The sequence below is a fragment of the Meleagris gallopavo genome, chromosome 1 (assembly GCF_905368555.1).
Source record: "Meleagris gallopavo chromosome 1, MGAL_WU_HG_1.1, whole genome shotgun sequence".
Taxonomy (NCBI): Eukaryota; Metazoa; Chordata; class Aves; order Galliformes; family Phasianidae; genus Meleagris; species Meleagris gallopavo.
The window spans coordinates 175159061-175179139 of NC_139404.1; the positions used below are offsets into that span (position 1 = coordinate 175159061).

General features: G+C 37.8%; 1 protein-coding gene across 1 annotated transcript in view; it reads left to right on the plus strand.

Annotated features, from left to right (window-relative positions):
- The window catches only part of MIPEP (mitochondrial intermediate peptidase), a 69491-nt gene extending 51403 nt beyond the window's left edge, over nucleotides 1-18088 (plus strand). The window contains 3 exon segments of the mRNA XM_019612068.2: nucleotides 9896-10017; nucleotides 10803-10876; nucleotides 17844-18088. Of these exon segments, the coding sequence (XP_019467613.2) occupies nucleotides 9896-10017; nucleotides 10803-10876; nucleotides 17844-17938 (291 nt within the window). The 3' untranslated portion in view covers nucleotides 17939-18088.
- Nucleotides 18089-20079: the final 1991 nt, after the last annotated feature.

Genomic DNA, 20079 nt, shown 5'->3' on the forward strand with positions numbered 1-20079 from the left:
TCTTTCAAAAGCTCTTAAAGTCACCCTTCAAGGTTTGTTTGGGTTTCTGTCTTTCTGGAGTTGAGTTCATTTTATGATAAAGAAAATGCTGATGGCATATATTGTGAAGATTTGTTTTCTAGTGGTAATACTACACTATTCACTGGGCAACTACCTACAGCAGCAGAGTGTTTACAGATATCAGAAGATATGAAGCATTTCTAAGGAAATTCTTTTAGCAAGTGTTAGCCACATGAAACTCAAACATACATTAGTGATAGCATTTACATTTAGTAGCATTTTGAAAAAAAGTGCAGGAAGTAGTTGCATACATCACTTGGTAACATTTTTAGATACCTATATGTTTTTATAGATACCTAAAATATCTATATATATATTTAAATGCAGATTGCTTTGTTTAGTTGTACATATTTTTGTTCTCACGTCTCGTGTTTCAGGATTGCAGTACTGGTGCTATATTTGATAGTGATAGATAAAACTAATTACATAATTTCCGTAAATATAAGCTAAAGAACTTGAATGAATTACTCTTCAAACACAGTGGGAAATTCTTCCCTCTGTAAAAAAGCTTACAGCCAAAAAGGCTTACAGAAAAGAACAGAGAGTAGAAGTACTATCACTCTCTCTTACTAGGATCTGGCATTTAAACTGAGAGAGGGCCAAGAAGTCATTTCTTCAAGTTCATGTTGGATTTTATGGAAGATTCAAGCTTAGAATCATGACCTGTCTGAAATGGCTTTGGCAAAAGATAGTAAGTGAGCATTACTGTATAATAGTAGCTATCATCTGCCAGTGTTGGTACAGGTAATTCACATGATGAAGTTGTACTGGCAAATAATCTTTTGCAGTTACAACATTGCTTAGCATATTTCTTGGGTTTTATAAGAGTTTATTTTAAGGAGCATTCTTGTTGTTTTTTTTTTGTTTTTTTTTTTTTAAATAACAGGTCAGTGCTTAAAATTTGCTTTAATTGGTAACGTATAATAAAAAACTTAGGCTTCAATATGAAACCTGCATCCGAAGGAGAGCTCAGTGACCTGAATCCAGTCATCTGGGGCTTATGAACCTTGAAAACATAGGCAGTGCTAAAAATGATTCAATGGCAATTGAATGGTCTGACTGTGTATTGCATGTGTGTGTATGTGTATGGAATTACATGTTAGAAACTGTGGAATTGTCTGTTAGTATGATTTTTAGGCTTTACCTTTCAAGCTAGCTATATTTATAGGTAAGGCTGTCTCTCGGTATGCTGAAGGGAGGTAAGAATTTAAAATCAGTTTTCCTATCTCTGTCTTGAATCTGTGTTTTAAAGATTGTGGAGCAATCATAAGTACGACTTTTTGATGCTGTTCTTTGTTGTCTCCCACATCCCCTCTACCCCCCAGTCCCTTAGCAGGTAGAAGAGGCTGAAGAGTTTTAAATGATTTTGCTATAGCAGTTCAACTGCATTAATGGTTTATAAATGAAAGTGAAATATTTTTCTTTAATTTAAGTAATCCAGAGACCATATGGTACATATCTTGAATCACCTAAGTGGTTAATTGCATGTTAAATTCCTTTCCTCTTCCCTAGTGTAAACAACTGCAAAAATATTTACATTCCATGCCTTGCTAGATTTATTTATCGTTTTATAATAAAAACACAGAAGTGTTATAAATTGAAATCTTAATCTCTTGCTTGACTTGCTTTCTAAAATGTCAGTGATGTCTCTGGGTTGGTTTACTTTGTGCTCTCTCCCACTCCTAACACAGAAATGCACGACACTGAAAAACGAAGCAGTGCTGACATTAAGCAAGTTACAAGGGCAGCTCAAGATGTGGTTTCATGAAATTAACTTTCTGTTATTCTAAACAAGATTAGAAACTGCAGCAAAGGAAGTGGCTTTAGAACTTTTTATTGGAATTTTTTATTATTGTGAAATTCTAGAATCATGGTGATGTAATTCTATAAAATTTGGTGTTCAGGCCAGAAATAAAGAAAGTAAGTTGACAAAGAAGTAGGTGCATACCTCTGAAAGAATTGCTTCTGTCACTCAGCAAACACTCTAGGATTTCCTCAGAGGTAGCCCCAGGCATAGACTGTTCGTAACATCTGCACCCCAAAACTCATTAAGTTGTTTCTTCAAGTGAGAATGAATTGAGGATGTCTTCAAAGCTGTAAGCTTATGTAACTAATAAAAGAGCGGAAAGAAATACTCTGATTTGTTACAGAATGGAGCAGAGAATTCCTTAAACTATAAAGCCTTTTCTCATTTCATAAAGTGAATGAGTAGTTTAAACTTACCAGTGGAAAAATAAATTCTGTGACGGGATAGTTTGGCCTCCCCAAAATACATGCTCCTGGCAGCAGAGCTGGAACCTCGGAACCTGGCAGTCATGGCCCAGGCTTCTGTTGGCAGTGCTAGGCTTCTTGCTGCAACCACTACACACAGGCAAGAAGAGCCAGAGGAGCTTTATTTGGCCAACCTCTTCACTCATCTGCTGCAGGCTTGATGCTTCTAGCAAAGTGAGTGCAGTAGAGACTCAGGAAACAGCAGTCATTCAAGTAGATATGCACAGTAATTCTAGGAGCCATTGGGGTGAGTCTTAAAATTTCAATACTTTACGACTTCTGGTTGTTGCAGTTCTTTGCAGTGAAACCTTCTCAGTATCATCCTTGAGTTTTGAGAAGCAGGTTGTTGAACTTCTGTCTGGAAAAAAGCATATGAGTTTGACCATGAAAATGTAAACAAGTCAAAGGAAAACAAAGAGACCACATCTCCTGGTCATCAGATAGTAGTTTTTTATTTTGCTAAAGGTATTTTTTACTACCAGTGTATTAAAATGATGTGTGCACAGCTAGTAGTACATCAGAACAGGAAATCTGCTAAGCTGGATGTGCAGCATCCAGTCAGATCTGCACCACACAGTGAGTTTACTGATTTTCTGTATTGAAAAGTGGCCATGGTGTTCTCGATCTGTTGACTGCAGCTCTCGGTATTCTTTGTGTGCAGACCTAGTTGGATGATGGAAGGGATTGTCCCGCTCTGCTCTGCACTGATCCAGCCTCGCCTCGAGCAGCAGGTGCAGGTTTAGACCCCACAGTGTAAGGACATAAAACTGTTAGAGAGCATCCAAAGGAGGGCTGCGGAGGGTTCTAGAGGGTAAGATGTACGCGGAGGCTGAGGGGAGACCTGATGGCGACTGCAGCTCCTCACAGGGAGCGGAGGGGCAGCGCTGAGCTCTGCTCTGTGTGACAGCGACAGGGCCCGAGGGAACGGCATGGAGCTGCGTCAGGGGAGGGCAGCTGGGGCTGAGGGAAAGAGTCTGCACCAGAGGGCGGTGGGCATGGAACAGCCTGCCCAGGACCAAGTGCTGGAGTTCAGAGAGCAGAGGGCAGTGCTCTCAGCCATGGGGATTGGATTTTGGGTGGTGCTGCATGGAGCCATGAGTTGGACTCGGTGATTCTTGTACGTCCATTCCATTCAGGGTATTCTTTTCTGTTCACTTCCAGCTCCTGTTGTGTTGTCTGTGCTCATTTTCAGTGTGCATATTTGCGTGCCAGAAGCGTGTTGTGCTGGAAATTCACTAACATTGATAAGCCTTGCTTCTCAGCAGAGGTGAATGTTTGCTTCTCAGCAGAGGGAAATGTACTGATTTCCATGCTAATTGCTGTTCTGTTCTGTCTCCCGAGTTACCAGAGCCTTGAGCTTCTTAGTGATTCTCATGAGTGTTCCACCACTACTGATAGCCAAGTTCAAGGGCATTAGGAGCAATACTATCAACTTTCTGCCAGATCCAGGAGTTCTCCACCCAGTAGCCCCTGAGATAAGTTGGCTGCTTCCCAACTGAGTTTCCTGCCAAAATAAGAATTTAATTAAGAAAGGGGAGGGGGGTGGCACCTGATATCATCCTCATCAAATATTGTTCCTCATGGAAACTGTTCAACAACAGGCTCATTGTTGTAATTACTCTAACACACATTTTGTAATTAGAAGACTTAAATGATGTAAATACTTAATTTAGTGTTGGATATTTTCAGGTTCTCATTCTCACTTGTGCTTGTGATTTTTGTCTTGAGATGCACAAAAAAATAAAAGGAATAAAATATACCTAGAAATAGCTAAAGTCACAACAGAAACTGATGAAGAGCATTTTGACAACTCTAAGTACTAGTCAGGAATTACTGTAGTTTGTTTTTCCTTTTCAAATGAAGTAGGAGGATTTTATACAACTTATTTTCTCTAATTAGTGGAGTCTGTAGAACATAGTCAAGCAAAGATTAGGTTATTATGTAGTGACTTACCTGCAGTATTTTGCTTTCAGTTTTGTCTTTTCAGGTCACATTAATTTTTAAATGAGTTGATCTTTGTGATAATCTTAACATTAGTAAGTTTAGAAATCACATTATTGACTCTTAAATTAATTTATGTTGTCTTCAGACCAGTTTTGTTTTACTGAACTAACAGTGTTGTTAAAAGAAATGACGTGTGTTAACTTTCAAATAGGTATTAACTTTTAAATACAAGGGGTAAATTATTTCAATTTTTTCTTGAGTGGTAGTCTTATACCCTTATATCCTCCAGAGATAAAAGAATAAATATTTCTGTCCCCTGACTACAAAGGCAGCCTCCATGACTAGTTTGGGCAAGGCACCTAGTTTGAGATAGCTATTAAATAAAATGAACTTAATCTTACCCTAAGAGTATATCCTATAAGCACTCTATTTAAAATTCCTGGGAAGGTGTAATGTTCTATCTGTATGGTGCATGTATCAGTGAGATATTTTTGTTTGTTACAGGAAGGAATGGAAAGCCTTCACACTTCGGTAACATTTCAGACATGGTTATAAGGGAAGATTATAATGTTGGTGGAGAAAAGACCCTTTTAATAAATGCAGTGGATCAGTTGCATGCCTTTATTTCAGTCTGTTGTGTTGAATAAAAAGCAGGCATGAACATGACCCATGACTGGCGTATTATCACAACCCATGGGCTATACTGTAAAATGTGCTGTTTTATAAACTCCTGGAATGAGTTCATGGAACTTTTTGAAGTAGGTGATTACTCAGTCTTCATTAACTTTCTTGCTGCTTACCAAAAATATAGCGTTTAATAAGGAGTGTGCCCTAGTTCTACATGTCTAGCCTTTATCCTTCCAAAAATGAAATTGATATGTCAGTTGTTATTTTATATGAAGAAATCATTCAGCTTTGTGAATAACATAGTTATGAAATCAAGTCATTTTTCATCTATAGGTAGTTTTATTAGAATGGAATTTCATGCTAAAAGGTGAACCACTTAATTTTAAATGCATTTACAGTGATTAATGTGGTTATTTTTTATTGATCATAGAACTTTCTAAAGGAGTACTAGCCTAAACGTATCAACAGGGCTAAGGGCTGGATCTTGCATGTGGGTCATAATAACCTCATGCAGTGGCATAAGCTTGGGGAAGAGTGGGCAGAAACTTGCCCAACTGAAAAGGACCTGGTGGTATTGGTCAACAGCTGGCTGAACACACATCAGCAATGTGCCCGGATGTCCAGGAACAATGGCAGCCTGGCCTGTGTCAGAAATAGTGTGGCTAGCAGAACTAGGGAAGTGATTGTCCCCTTGTTTGCGACACTGCCCCTCAAATACTGTGTTCACTTTTGGGCCCCCTCACTGGAAGAAGGATGTTGAGCAGTGAAACTGGTGAAGGAACTATTTATGAGGAGTGGCTGTGGGGATTGAGGTTGCTTAGTCTAGAGAAAAGGAAGTTGAGGGGAGACCTCATTGCTCTCTACAACTCTACTGCTACCTGAAAGGAGATTCCACAGGATCAGTCACTTTGCATAGGAGACGACTGACAGGACATAAGGAAAAAGTCTCAAGTTGCACCAGGAATGATTTTGACTGGATATCTGGAATGATTTCTTCATGGAGAGGGTGATCAAGCATTGGAATAGGCTGCCTGGGGGATTGATGGGATCCCCATCTATGGTAGTATTAAAAGAGACATTTGGATGTGGCACTAGGGGTCATGGCTTAGTGATGGGACTCAATAGATCAGCTGATGGTTGGACTTAATCTTGAAAGTCTTTTCCAACCCAGATGGTTCTGTGATTTGGTATTTTTTTGTTGACTATATCTCAAGGTGGGAACAGTTTTTTTAATACAGGCAGGTCACTCCTTGTGGGAATAGTGGATGCAGTTTAACGTTACCTGCAAACAAATATTTGAACAAAGTTCAGTATGGAATGTCAGTTATTAGAACAGCATTGAATTGGAAAATGTACTTGAGTAATATAAAAGATAATGAACAATGATAAAATACTGAAGATAGAGAATGAAGGAATTGTGGAAACTCCTTATTAGAAACTTTGTGTGAGGACTGAAAAAGCTTAAGAACAGGGAATGACAACATGCTAGAGTTTTCCATACTCTATGCAGAAACATCTGTACTGAATATGAAAACATTTAAAAATCACGTATATCCTTCAAACTTAATAGAAAGTAGTGTGTTTATTATCAGATTTCCTGGGTTGTTGTTTCAAGTATGAAAAAAATCTCAGTTGTGTGATGCCTTTGAAAATTGCTATTATCATGGAAAAATAGAATCATTAAGAATCATCTAAGATAATCCAGTCCAACCATCTACCTACCACCAGTATAGCCCACTACACCATGTTCCTAAGTATTACATCTCCCCTTTCTTTAAGCACCTCCAGAGACTGTGACTGCACCACTTTCCTGGACAGCCTGTTCCAAAGCCCATCCACTTCTGAGAAGAAATTATTCCTAATATCTAATCCAGTTTCCTCTCCTGGCACAATTGAGGCCATTCTTTCTCATCTTATTGCTATTACCTGGGAGAAGAGGCTGACCCCCACCTCGCCACAACCTCCTTTCAGGTAGTTGTAGAGAGCAATAAGGTCTTTCCTGAGAGATCTTATGTAACTCTAGGTATCTGAAAGTGCATTTATTTTGTAGAATCAATGAAGGAAGAGAGAGTTGTCTATATTTTACCTGCACTGGGCATTTGTCTTAAGACAAATTGACTCAATTGCCTATATTTGTCTGTCTTCCTCTCTCTTTTTTTTTTATTTTTCTTTTTTTTTTTTAATACCACCCTGTTGCCACTGAATTTTTGAATTCTTAAATTTCGTTAGAGAGTTTCCCCAAATATACGGAGAGAGGTGAGTAGCATCTTTGCTTGGTCTTTCTGTACCCCTTCCTTTTCTCTTTTGAAAGGAAGTGACGTGAAGTTTCTTACTTAAGTATACTAGCAGTCGCTACGTCAAACAAAATTTTTTGTATATGGACAGGGGGAATTGAGGCCTGTTTTTGGTGCAGACTGAAACAAGCTTTTGGTCTTAGATTGCTAAGAAGCTTTTTCTTTATTTACTTGTAATATAGTTTCAGTAGACCTGATAAATGGAGTAGCTGATCAGCTTAGATGTGAAGATGAGCTGTTGTAGTCACACAGCATTAAATGTCTTACAAAAGGAGTAGGTCTTCCTTACGCCAGGATATTCCATAGATTTTTGATATAAAGAAGGCAAGATGAGCAAAATAATCTGGACTGAGGAAGACATACTGTCCTACTTACAGTTTATGTGATGTATATTTTTCTTTGTGGCAGAAAAAGCAGCTTGAATCTTTCGCTGAACAGATCTATTTGAAGATTGCTTAAGTTTCTGAGGATGTGAAACCAGTTCTTCAGTAAAGCTTTCCACATGCCTGAGAGAGTTGTACTTTCAAGTTGAAACTTTGAGTCCTCCTTTTGAAAACTTAGTATGGAGTAAAGTAGAAGCTGTCATGATTTTCCTGTAGGCTCTCTGATCTGTTTCAAACTGTGCTGTTAGTTCAGTGATTATGGTTATAATTAAGGGACTAGTTAGAAAAATTATAGGCATTAAATGCAAACACAGCAACCACAGTATTTTTCAGAGCAAAGTAGAGAATCTGAATCCAAGCTGAATGTTTCTGTATGTTTACATTATAATGAGATATGATATAGTTGAAGTTTACTTTAAAGAAAGAAAATTAGTCATTCTTAAGAATTTGCATCATCATGCCACAAAGCCCACAGGAAAATTGAGGACTGGGAACATTTTTTCATCTTCCCTAAAAGTCAGGCTTCTGCTTTAAAATAGTTGTGTAGGCTAGTGGTAGAGTCATTCATAGCAAATTCAGTGTATTTTTGACACCTGTCTTAGGGTAGAGGCAACTGCCTCTGAATGGCTGAATTGCAGCTAACTTTGAGAAATAGTAAGTGTTCATAGAATCATAGAATGGCCTGGGTTGAAAAGAACCTCAAAGATCATCTAGTTTCAACGCCACCAACCACCAGACCAGGCTGCCCAGAGCCACATCCAGGCTTGGATGAGTTGGTGATCTTGAGAAGAAGGAGCTGATAACTTCATTTCTCATCAACTGTTCACCTGGATAACGAGTCACTGTTTGATGCTTTTTTAGGGTAAAAAAGACTGATAAAAAAGACATACTTCTTTGATTTGATGTGTGGAGGGAAGGATGATGATCAGCACTTTCTTGAATAAAGAAACAGTTTATTTCAGCTGTCCAAAGTTGAGAGATTGAGACTCAAGGTGTGAAGATGAGTCTCAATCAAAGATAAATAGTTCTGGGAAAGTCCTAATACGCTCTCACTTTTCAGTTTGGTTGCCTTAGAATTTCAGCCATTAGGTTTAGGATGAGAGTAGAAGAATGTGACAGGCTATGGATTTAAATTTAAAACATCTGTTAGGTTACTTTGTTGTTTATCTTCCAATTCTTCTTTAAAACTCCACTTTCTGTTGTACTTAATGAATCTTGACAACACTCATAATAATGTTAAATTCTTTGTCTGTGGATAGGAGGACAAATAAGATATAAGAGTTCAGTCCTTTTATTTCCTCAGAGAGCCAAGAGGGCAGAGTAAGCATCCCACTCCTTCATCTGGAGATTTGTCATCTTCAGTTCAAGAAATGTATTTAAGCCTATAGGGAAACATATTTTCATTCCGGTCAGGGCCAGGAGAAACCTCATCAAATTGGCTCTGCTTTGAACAAGGGGTGGACCACATGACCTTCTGATGTCTCTTTCAATCTAAATTATTCTGTTGCAGTCAAAGAAAGAGAAAATTAAGGTATTTCTGTGAAAGTAAGGCTGATCCTTTTGATTTTATCTGCTAAAAGAAAAAACACAAGAAAACAATTGATGCCAAAGAGCTTTGTAAAAGAAGTCCACCATTACTGGAATGAGTCATAAAGCAAAGTAACAATATATAAATGAATAACAATATAATTACAGATGGTAATCTGCTATGCATATACATTTTTAAAGGTGCAAACAAATCTTTGAACAATTAATTGCGTGTGCATGTAATTCATCTACCTATGAGTTTTTGGTGTATGGGAAGCTGTATTTTATATAGCATTAAACACAAGTCCCTGTGACCATCTTGTTTGTGGCACATATTTTTTAGATGGGGCTTTTCTAGGTGTCATACTGCCGTTAACCATGTGGAAAAAGATAAAATATGAAGTTACTTGTATTAAGTTAATTGTGATTCTTTTGGAGGCCAGTAGAACAACATAGCTGTTACAACATCTGACTGCTTTTTCTTTTGCTTCTTGCTTTTCCCTCCTTCTGACCCTATTTGTGTATGATTGCAATTATTATAATCAGCATATTGGATATACAGTATTTAGCTTGAAAAAATGCCTTTATAATAAAGCATGTCTTCATTCTGGGTTTTCTGGTGGTGGTTTGGGGTTTTTTATTTTTTCTTTTTTTTAACCATTTCATTTTGTAATGCTAACAGATTTTTTCTATCATACTTAAAAGAAAACAAAAAAACAACAGAACCCACAGAGTAATTTAAAAGGTTTAAAGATGACGGATATTCTTAATTTTGTTTTCTTCTTACAGGCCTGGCAACTGAGATTTAGTCATCTTGTGGGCTATGGTGCCAAATATTACTCCTACCTCATGTCCAGGGCTGTTGCCTCCATGGTGTGGAAGCAGTGTTTTGCTCACAATCCGTTTGATAGGTAAAAATAGAGAAAATACTAAGTTACCATGTTGTACTTACTTCTGGAAAGGGGTAAACACGTTATGCTTGGGGCAGCATAGGTGGTTGGGCTTTTTCATTGCCAATTAATTTTTAGCCTTTTTGTTGATTTTAAGAGTATAACAAAATACGAAATGACTACAGATTAAATGTACTTTGGGACATAATCATTGATGCAAAGAACTTGTGTCTGTGTTTTAAAATACAGGCTTGCCAGTTAAGAGACACTGAAATCCGTATTTAGATGTAATTACAGAGCTTGATTTTCATAGGTACCTAATTAATTGTAATTTTCTTTTGAAATCAAAAGCAACTGCAGGTATTAAACAAGCTTCATGTCACCACCTTCAAAGCTAAGCATAGCTATCCTACTCATTTTGCTTTGTGAAATTAAAAGGTAAATTGTGACTTCAAAAAATTTAAATAAAAATAAAAATAAAACGTTCATACATCATAAGTGTATGTTCTAGGCATTATAACTAACTTTTTCCCTTTCAACAATGGAAGCTGAAATGTTTGCATTTTAACTTCCATAAACATCAGCACATCTTTGTGTGTATAAAATTTGTCTAGTTCAGTTAATCGTAGTAAATTTTTAAATGTAATCTGAATTCAAGGAGTCAACATGGAATCAAGGTGGTCATTGTTTTGGTGTGTAAGATCTCATTTCTTCTCTGCCTTTGAATCACATAGAGATCCTAGAAGTAAATACAACTGAAAACTGGACAGGCTCTTTGCAGATGGCTCTAACATTTGTTTTTCCAGGGCGATGGGTGAGCGTTATCGGAGAGAGATGCTGGCACATGGTGGTGGAAAAGAGCCCATTCTTATGGTTGAAGGTACAAAAAATTTTAGAACTGTTTGATTCCTTTGATCAAGAAAGAAATGATGTAAACGTATTTCCCAGTTTGTTCTTTATAGTTCAGTTTTGGTTTATTTATTGGATTTGTGAAAGAAAACAGTTTTGTTTATTTATTTAGGTGAAGTGATTGTCAGCTTTTGCATCACAGTCAGTGATGCACAGAACAAAACAGGCATGGAAATAGTTAGGACAAAATGTTGGAAGAGTTGTATGACAAAGTAGTCTAAAGAATTGAGAGTAAGAGTAAAACATACTTGAAAGTAAACAGATGACTATTTTTGGATGCGTAAGTTTTACATAGGTGAAATTCATAATAGATCTAATTGTTTTGTAGGCAAGAATTGAACTTGTACTGGCCATGCAATTTTATCATTGTCAAAACAGCTCTTATTATATTACTACTTTGAATATAAATTCTCTTGAAATGGAAATCTGAAGATTGTAATATGGAAATCTGGTTCTTTATTCCTCTCAGTACTACATTTCCCTTTTGAATCTGGAAAATAACTTTTTCAATTCACTCTGGTATTGTTAATTATGAATATTAAATAATCAGCCTCTGATAACTGCAGTTTTGAAGACTGAAAATTGCCTTTTTTTTAATCACATACATAAGTTATGCAGTGGTAATGCATCTGTATTACATCATGAGCTCAACACAATTTCAAAATAAGAACATTCTATGTATGTATATACATATGTATGTATCCTCTAGATTAGTCTTCTTATTTTTCTGATCTGCAGGGTTACTTTTCCTTCAGCATGCTTTTGCATGTTTTAAACTTACCTCTCGTTTCTGCTCTTGAAAAGTGTAACTACAGCTCAAGATTGTGGACTACGTAGTTGCAAGACAATTATTACATCTTTACAAGCAAATCCAATTATATTGTAAGCCATGTTGCAGAGGAAGAAAGAACATTTTTAAACAACAATGTTTGTTATCTTTTCTGTTCCCTGGATGTATTTTCACTTGTTGAGCATGGAGTGGAGTGCCCAAGAGGCCATATTGAAGTTCTTGGCAATGCATTTTCTTGAATCAAATATTATTTGACTGAAATTTGCAAAATGCAACTGTGAATAGACTTAACAAATCCGTGTACCTAGAGATGTCTTCCCCCCTTGTATTTGAGAGAGCACAGTAGAACGTAGTACCATCAGTTTGGGGTTGAAAGTGTGCATCAGTCATTTTGGATAAAACTTCTTACTGAAAAGAATCTGAAGAATTGGCATTGGAGTTCAAGAAATTCCAAATTTATTTCACGCTTAAAGGAAATCCAGATTTGATGAAGCATGGAAAAGCGCAGTGAAAGCACAGAAGTTCACCTGTCTTGTAATGCAATCATCAGATGTTCTCGGCATTTCTGCATTCATATTCCTTGTGCTTGTAGTTTTTGATTCATTTCGTGCAGATCAGTGAGCCCACAGGATCAGTGGTGAATGATGAAAAACTGAAAGCTGTGCAGCCCGGTGTTTGCTGCAGAGAGCAAGGAACAGTTGTACTATTTGATGTTAATGGTAGAATAATCTTTTCTGAAGTGACTTAAAAAAATCAACGTGTCTAAGAAACGGAGTCTGATTTTTCATTTTTTTTCCTTTAAATTGCCAAGTTCTTAAATCACTAACTAGAACTGCCTGTCACTCGAAGGTTTCCTAGTGCACCTGCTGGCAAGTCTGTTCACACACCTGAGGAGAACCAGACAGAAGGAACTCCTCTGTATCAGAAAACAGCTGACATATTCAAGATGTTTTCACTTCTATATTCTGAATTTCTTCAATATTACTTTAAGCAGAAATTTAAAAAGGTATAAAAATATATCCAAGATCAATAAAATTATCAGAAAAAATGCCTTTATTAACTGCAGAGTCCTTACTTGTGCTTGTTGTGACCTCCATTTGTAGACAGTGAAATTAAAACAAGCATGTTGACTGACTCTGTGAAAAATTAAATTCAGGTGACTCAGGTCTTTCAGCATGTTAATAATTTGATTGCTTATTTTGGATTATTTAAGGTTAAAGCATACAACAGAAATGATGGAAAAGATTATTGTATGTTTAGACTTAATCATTCTGTATTTATTAGGAAAAAAAATGAGAATCTGAAGAGAAAAATAGGACCAATTGCTTGTTCTTTCATTTGTTTTGGTTGCCATTTCAAACGGCATCTAACTCCTTTTGCTGTTTTTAACCCCCTTCCTTACAGATATTCTGTAACACTTGATTTCCACCTCTGGTTGGCTTTCATCAGCCGCAGTGCTGCACACGGCTGGTTTCCTGGCTAAAGACAAATTCCACCAGACCCAGCAGCTTGTTGATTTTATTCTACTTCAGAGAAACCGTTCAGATTCTGTGCCCACTAGTGCCCAATTTAAAAAAACCTACATTCTGTATGGTTTGAATTTTGTTCCTTTATTAAAGGAACACGCTTGCTCAAACTTGGCTTCTAGATTCATGCATTCAGCCTCACCCTTGAAGTGCTTCCATATCTCATTGTGCAGTTAGCTATATTCATTGATCTGATAACAGATAACTTCACAAGCACATTTCATTTATTCAATTCCTTTGTTATGATTTTCTTCTCAGAAGCCACCTATTGTCTTTCTTTTGTGCTTGCATATGACCCTAGCTTTTCATCTTTCTCCCACGCGATTGCATAGATGTACTGATTAAGAAAGATAAAGGATCTGACCTGCCATCTGGTGGAGCTGGTGACAAGATTTGTGTTTGAATGAGCCTGTCATTAGTAAAACACAATATACTTCTTTTTGTTTGGATTTAATTCCTGTGGCATTTTTTTTCATTAAAAAAAAAAAAAAAAAAAGCCTTTTGAAACCTTGTAAAACATTTTCTGAAGTGACACGTTTTACCCCTTTGGTAACGGACAAAATACAAAAAGCAGTTACGCATGCACATAGCAGGAGGAATGAAAAAAAGAAAAATGCTTTGTCCAAGAGGTATCCTTTTTTCCTTGAAGAGAAAATACAGTTTGAGATGAGCTTGATGTCTTTGTTTGTGTGGGATATCCACATAGCTCTCCTTCATAGGATTACATGGCATTAGGGATTCCAAACTCCCTCAAAGACAGGGAATTCAGGTCTCTTCCAGGTCTGGTCGCAGGTTTGAACAAGCTTCAGGTGTGCACCATCCCTCCCCCTCTCCCTTGGCACTCCTCATCTGGAAAGAAACCCAGGTGCATTGGCAGAAAGTGAATTGCAGTGTGGAAAGTACAGGGCTGGGTGATTTTGGAACTGAGAGCACGGAACAGACTTCTGGAGCGTGCTTCTCCTGCAGTTTTGCTGCAGTCACGTTGCCCTTCAGGTTTGTAAAGAAGCCCATGTGCAAAACCCACATGCAGTTGTATTCTTCACTGATAAATACTGCATCGTATTGTAGACGGTCATTCTCAGTTGTGTTCGTGCATAGTAATCAGACCAACTAAATCTGTAAATAAACATGAGTTTGCTCCGATGCAGTCTGAAAATTTGTTTTTCTATGCCTCTAACTGTACCTGGTGGAATAATTATGATTTGAAGAGGCTGTAAAGATCTTCAGATAATGCTTGTATGGCCCTTTGAAAGTATCAAATCTATGCATAAATTGTAAATGTGATGTGAGTGGTAACATATGTTAACTCAAAGTACATGGACTCAAAATAATTAATGTTCCAAAGGGGCAGAGGCCAAATTCTGCCACAGGCTTTATTCTTCTCCCAACTTCCAGTGATTGTAGGTTATAGCTAACCAGCTCTCAAAAGGGTGTGGTTAACCACAGTGGTGTAATGTGAAAGACAACTTCAAAGCAGGGAAGATAAGCCGTGCAGTTGCCTTAGGCTTGGGAGAGACTGAGCTGAAATAGGAGTTGGTCTGAATGGATAAAACACACTCCTGTGTTTTAAAACTGCAGCCATCAGACCTTATGGACATCTTACTAAATCATTAGACTGAAGGGCTGAGTACATACTGTTCCTACTTTGATATATTTTAATGGGGTTTAAAGGAAGACATGACAACTCGTAGAATAGCGGGGTAGTGTAAGTGGTTAAAACATGAAAATAGCATCAGTATCTGTTTCTTTTGGAGTTGTCTACTCTAAAATCTATAGTTGTTTATTTCATAAGGGCAGGCTTGTTTTACTACAGAAGTTCTTCAGGGATGACCTCAGTTACAATTCGTCCTTCTCCTTCAAAAGCAAATTTTTCTAGTGTTTGCTTTTGATGTCAGTGATGGGAAAACAGCATTGCTAATGCATGAAATCTGAAATCTGTTTGCATTATCAACAGTTGGAAGCGTGGGCTAGGAGGTCATTTGACATCACTGTTGCCAGAAAAAAACTGAATTCTGCTACGTATTTGATATTAACCATGTGGAGAGTAAACAAATGTAGTTTGTACCAAGTTTTGAGATACATCTGGTAAGACTGTATTCAGCTGCACTAAAATACACCTGAGAGTATTGTAGTTAATTGTGCTTCTTTTATTCATTTCATAACACCCAAGCATGGAATGGTTTTTTATGATTCACTATTCTACAGGAGGAACATTAAATCTACTTAAAGATAATAACAGCATCGGTCTCTTCCCAAACCTCATAACTGAGTGTTGTACTATTTGTCTTTCTTCTTCTGTGACATATCAATAATCAGTGTTTTAAGAGTGGTCTGCAGCAAAATAAATTTAGAATGTCAAAAGAATTAGCTAAATATCATTTAACCAGGCTGGTTTTTATAAACTCAGTAGTTGAAGGTTTTGTATTTTGGAGCTTGCAGAGGTGAAGGTTATTATATCCATTGTGGCTGGTTTTATACTTTAAGAAAAAATGTGGTCTAGACAGTACTATAGTCATCCCACCCCGCTGATACCTGATAGCATATAACATACTGGCTATAGAAAAAATAGTTCCTTAGTAGAGCATCTTAAAACTTAGAGGGTACACAGAATTAAGAAAAAGATCACCAAGTCCAAACCATGTTGAAACAGTGTCTCTTAGTGCCATGTCCGCAGGTCTCTCAAATACCTCCAGGAAAGAAAACATTTCACCTAACTTCACATTTTTATGTTTTATATAACCAGCAGGGTTTCCTTTCTGAAGTTCTTCTTATTGTTCACTCTCTAGAAATAGTGCCAGTTTGTTCAGATGTGAATGCCTGAGATAAAATGAGGCAAAAAAAAAGAAGGCGAAGTAATTTATAGTGTTGGAACCAGACTCCATCTCCCTGAAAGATGAAGCTCCTCTAGTACATGACAGTGTATCTTCCAGTCGGCTGCCATCTGAGTTGCATCCTTAAGGCATTTCTGAGCAAGCTGCACTTCTGAGCAAACTGCAGGAAAATACTGAGGGTTTAAACTGTTTGTCTGAGGGAATTTTTCTAAGGCTGTTACAGAGCAAATAGGGATATCTCCCAGCCACCCCCATCAGCAACTTGGGAGTCGTCTGCAACGGGCTCTCAGGGAAGTGTTGCTTAGTAGCTGCTGTTGGAACACATCTGCTTCTGTTTCCATTGTGAACTAGAAGAAATTCCACAGCAATTTTACTAACATTAGATTACAAGTTTACCATGAACTTCAAAGTGTTAATTCTGCTCTCCTTCATTTTGAAAATGTCTCGATGCAAACTTCACGTAACAGCATTTCAGTCAATCTATATGTAGTATGAGATTTGTTTTCCTTTGAATGCTCACTATTATCTCCTGGGCCATGGCACCTTGTGTTGACACATGCAACGTGCTTAAATCAGATTGAAAGGGGATTCTGTGAGGTCTCTGCAAGAAAATTCTTTCTTTTAGTTGCTCACTCAAAATTACATCTCGCCGGTCTGTTTCCTGGTGGGTTTTGAATAATTGTGCTTCAGTAAAAGATTCCGGTCTTTTAGCAGCAGGCAATTATAATTTCCACTGAAAGCAAATATTGTAGAGGATGTGAAAAGAGTACAAAACTATGTACAGTAGGTATACTGATCAGAAAGGGTAGAACAAGGTTATATTTACATTGGCAGTTGTCAGAAAGAACAGAACACTTCAAAGTAGTACGAAGATTAAATTTTAGATTATTTGGCAGCCATATTGTTTTTCTTTCCTGCTACGGTAATGCAGTAAATTTTCATGTATAATTTCAAAAATATTAAGAGCAGTGAAAAGATTCAGCACTAATTTAGTATTTGTTATGAAGAAACATCTGAAAATAATTTACATGAGATTCTCATGCTTTATGAAAATTCGGATTCTGGGGAGGAAGGTGTGAGATTTTTAGTTCTGCTCATAGAACTGCCTGACAAAATATTTGCGTGTGATTGTTTCTTGTTCTAATTTCCCTGTCTGTTATTCTGTAGCCATGTGATACAAGTAGCATACCTACTAATGAATATTCCTGATAAAAGGTAAATCCCTCTACTGTAAAAAAAAACCAAGCAACCAACCAAAACTAAAACTGCAGCACACTGAAAATACATGCTTGGATATGTTTCATGCCTTGTGTAATATTTCAGAGATGTTTGTACTTTAAATACTAAATTAAATGTTTAAGGCGTGTAACACTGAAAAAATATATTGTTTTTCTCTGGCTGCGTCATCTGGAGACTCAGCAGATAAGGATTTAGATCCTTCCTGATCTCTGATTTCTTCCAGTCTTTTGGAAGTGACTGCTTCTAGATTGTGTTTTGATTGCATTCCTTTACGAGAGATATAATTTGCAGCCTAAGGAAGATCATAGCGATAAAAAAATGTTCACAATCTTGAAACCTGTCAGTTCTGTGGTAACGTGTACCAAGCTACTTGATACAATCAGCTACTCCCTATGCATTATAATTGTATTTGTTTCTTGACAAAAAAAAAGATAGCTCTCTGTCATATTGTGACAATAAAAGCTAGCTAATTTTAATAACTTGATCTTTGGCAAAGCTTTTAAAGTGATATCAAGTGATAATGCTAAGAGTCTGTTGTCTTGGTTTTTATAGGTATGCTTCAGAAGTCACCTTCAGTTGAAGATTTTGTGGACGCCCTTGTTTCAGACTTAGACCAGGACTTCGAAACGTTTATCACAGACTCATGAAAGTATTGAACTGAATTCTTTTATGGGAGATAACATATATCTTTATAATTGTGTTTACAATGTTGTTGTGACTGGTTTTGCTTCTTGGTAAACACTTGTATGTGTTTGAATACTCACGTCTGTGGAACAGTAATAAAAAGTTTTATTGGATGATGTGATTTTGTTTATGAAGATGATGGCTTTCCATTCCTTAAGCACAGAATTTGAGACAATACTCTAGTACAAACTATTAGAAAATCTGATCTTGTAGCAACAGATGGGTAAGAGGGAAGTGAACTCATCCTCGGGGTTGGTGGAGTGGCATCTTTCATTACACACACTGGTTTAGTGTTAGCACATAACCATCAAATGTCATGACCCAGAACTGGTTGCATGGGTCCTTCTTACGTGGTAATGGATATTCTTTAAAATCATTTATTCTTTCTGGTGCTTCTGAATTGGGGAAAAGCAAATTATGTTTGCAGTGGAGAAGAGAAACTGGAAAGAAAGTTGAAAATTGCAATTGAAAACTAGGAAATATCTAAGAGAGGGAACAAAAAGATGGAAGAAGAAAAGCTGTGGTTAAACAGGTGTGTGAAGGAAAATGTTAGGAGGAGGAGGAAAGAAATACCATGCAACATGAGAAAGAGGCAGTGGAGTAAAAGAGGAAGCTTATAAGTGCTTCACAGTAGACATGGAAAGTAGTCATGCTATGATGATCCAGTCAGTTTATGCATGGCCATATTTGCAAGTAAAGATAGTGTATTTTGTTATGTAAAGCTGTTGAACAGATCTTAAAGTTTGGAAGAATGGACCATTCATCATATCAGGTGCACCAGTCTGAGGAGTAACGTAGTTAGGAAGGTCTAATAGAACTGGTGTTGTTATTGAATTCATAGGTTTTTAAATATCCAACTGAATTTTTTTATTATTATTTATTATTATTCATAATTATTATTCATTTAGCAGGACTAGGGGAGTAATCCTTCCCTTCTCTTCGGCATTGGTGAGGCCTCACCTCGAGTGCTGTGTTCAGTTTTGGGCACCTCAGTACAGAAAGGACATGGAGGTGCTGGAGCAGGTCCGAAGAAGGGCAGCAAGGCTTGTGAAGGGCTTGGAGAATATGGCCTGCGAGGAGAGACTGAAGGAACTGGGGCTGTTCAGTCTGGGGAAAAGGAGGCTGAGGGGAGACCTTATTGCTCTCTTCCAATACCTGAAAGGTGCTTACAGTGAGAGCGGGGCTGGTCTCTTCTCACTGGTGACAGGATGAAGGGAAATGGCCTCAAGTTGCGCCAGGGTAAGTTTAGGTTGGGATATCAGGAAGAACTTTGTAGAAAGAGTTGTGAAGCACTGGAATAGGCTCCCAGGGAGGTGGTTGAGTCACCATCCCTGGCTGTGTTTAAAAACAGTTTGGATGTGGTGCTCAGGGACATGATTTAGCAGAGGGTTGTTAGAGTTAGGTAGAATGGTTAGGTTGTGGATGGACTCAATGATCTTTAAGGTCTTTTCCAACCTGAGTGATTCTATGATTCTATGATTCTGTGATAGGCTATTTGACAACTCTGCTGGGAAATGAAGTGCCTTTGAGTTGTGCAGCCCTTGGTCACTCTGGTGGGACACGACCGGGAGATGCACAGGATGGAGAAAGACCCAAGATGCTCCTGCATGGACATGCAAACTTTTGCAGACCTGCCACTGAACAATTATTGTGGGTCAAGAATAGAGCCACTGTTGTCTGAGTTTTCTCCCATTTAGAGGGCTGAAGCACCTTGTATGAAGAAAGGTTGAGGGAGATGGGCTTGCTCAGACAGAAGAGAGGGCTCTGGGGAGACCTCGTTGGAGCCTTCAGTACCCAATGGGAGCTTGTAAATTGGAGAGACAGATATTTTATTCAGAGGAGAGGTTTAGGTTAGATTTCTGTTACGAGAACATTCTTAGAGTGGTGAGGTGCTGGCACAGGCTGCCCAAAGAAGTTGTGGCTGCCCTACCCCTGAAGGTGTCCAAAGCCAGGTTGGATGGGGCACTGAGTAGCTTGATCTGGTGGACCTAGCCCACAATAGAAGGGTTGGATGTGAATGGGCTTCAAGGTCCCTTCCAACCCAAACCATCCTATAATTCCATGATCCTATGATTCTATGACCTTTTACCTGTTTTGTAGCAGT